At 56.6% G+C, this 956-nt stretch overlaps 1 protein-coding gene across 1 annotated transcript; it reads right to left on the reverse strand.

Annotated features, from left to right (window-relative positions):
• Positions 1-442: 442 nt before the first annotated feature.
• On the reverse strand, positions 443-721 carry GNI_018990 (RNA-binding protein; the record flags this gene model as incomplete). The annotated part of the gene is made up of 1 exon (XM_011135925.1): positions 443-721. The coding sequence occupies one exon, from the start codon at positions 719-721 to the stop codon at positions 443-445; it is 279 nt and encodes a 92-aa protein (XP_011134227.1).
• Positions 722-956: the final 235 nt, after the last annotated feature.

The raw sequence follows: 956 nt of genomic DNA on the forward strand, positions 1-956 counted from the left end.
CTGCACGCCCCCCACGGGCGGCCGGCGTTGCAGCGATGGCTGTGCCCCTACCGCCGCAGCACGCTGAAACTCTATTCGCAAATTCCTTCCTCCTACACAAAAAGGGTTCTCCCATCCCCCAAGGTCCCGCCCGTCCCTTGAGCCCGCTGGCCAACCAAGACACAGCCACCAACCAACCTTGTTTGTGCCAGTCCACACGGGTCTGCCGTCAACATCGTTGGCCCAACATCAGTTGTCCCAACATCAGTTGTCCCAACATCAGTTGGCCCAACATCAGTTGTCCCAACATCAGTTGGCCCAACATCAGTTGTCCCAACAGTTGGCCCAACATCAGTTGGCCCAACGCCCGTGGAGACTGGCTCGGTGCGCTGCCGGAGTCGGCCGGTTGGTAGACTCGGTCGCGGTTGGTTGGCATTCAGTTGGTCGATAGCCAACCAGCGGGCTACAAGCGGGCGAATCTGCCTGGTTCATTCCTTTTCTTACTTATATCTTGGCCCTGGAGGTGCATTAGAGCGTTCTGGGCTTCGTCGGTCGTGGTGAATGTCACGAATGCATACACCGCATGAGGTCCTACTTTCTGGTTGACTTTGAGGCGCACGTTCACCACCTGGCCGAACTGACCGAATATCGAGCGCAGCTCCTCTTCATTGCTGTCCTTAGGTACATTATGTACATACAGGTGCGGGTTGGCGTCAGATGTCCACCCCGGTGACCGCTCCATTAAAAATGTGCTTCCGTGTATTTTCGGCTCCACTCATTTCAACTCCTCAATTTCAACTCACTCAGCCCCAGACAGCCAAACACTGATTCCAACACGTAAAACGTACCTGCGAACCCGCATACGCCACCATCCGCCCGACTTCTGCTCCGCAGTCCCTCAACCGCGCAGTCAATGGTCTCTTCTCGATCCCACTTGAGCAGCCCAGCCACCCTGAAACAACGAAGTGAGGGGGGGG

The sequence above is a fragment of the Gregarina niphandrodes genome, assembly GCF_000223845.1.
Source record: "Gregarina niphandrodes unplaced genomic scaffold scaffold00003, whole genome shotgun sequence".
NCBI classification, from domain to species: Eukaryota; Apicomplexa; class Conoidasida; order Eugregarinorida; family Gregarinidae; genus Gregarina; species Gregarina niphandrodes.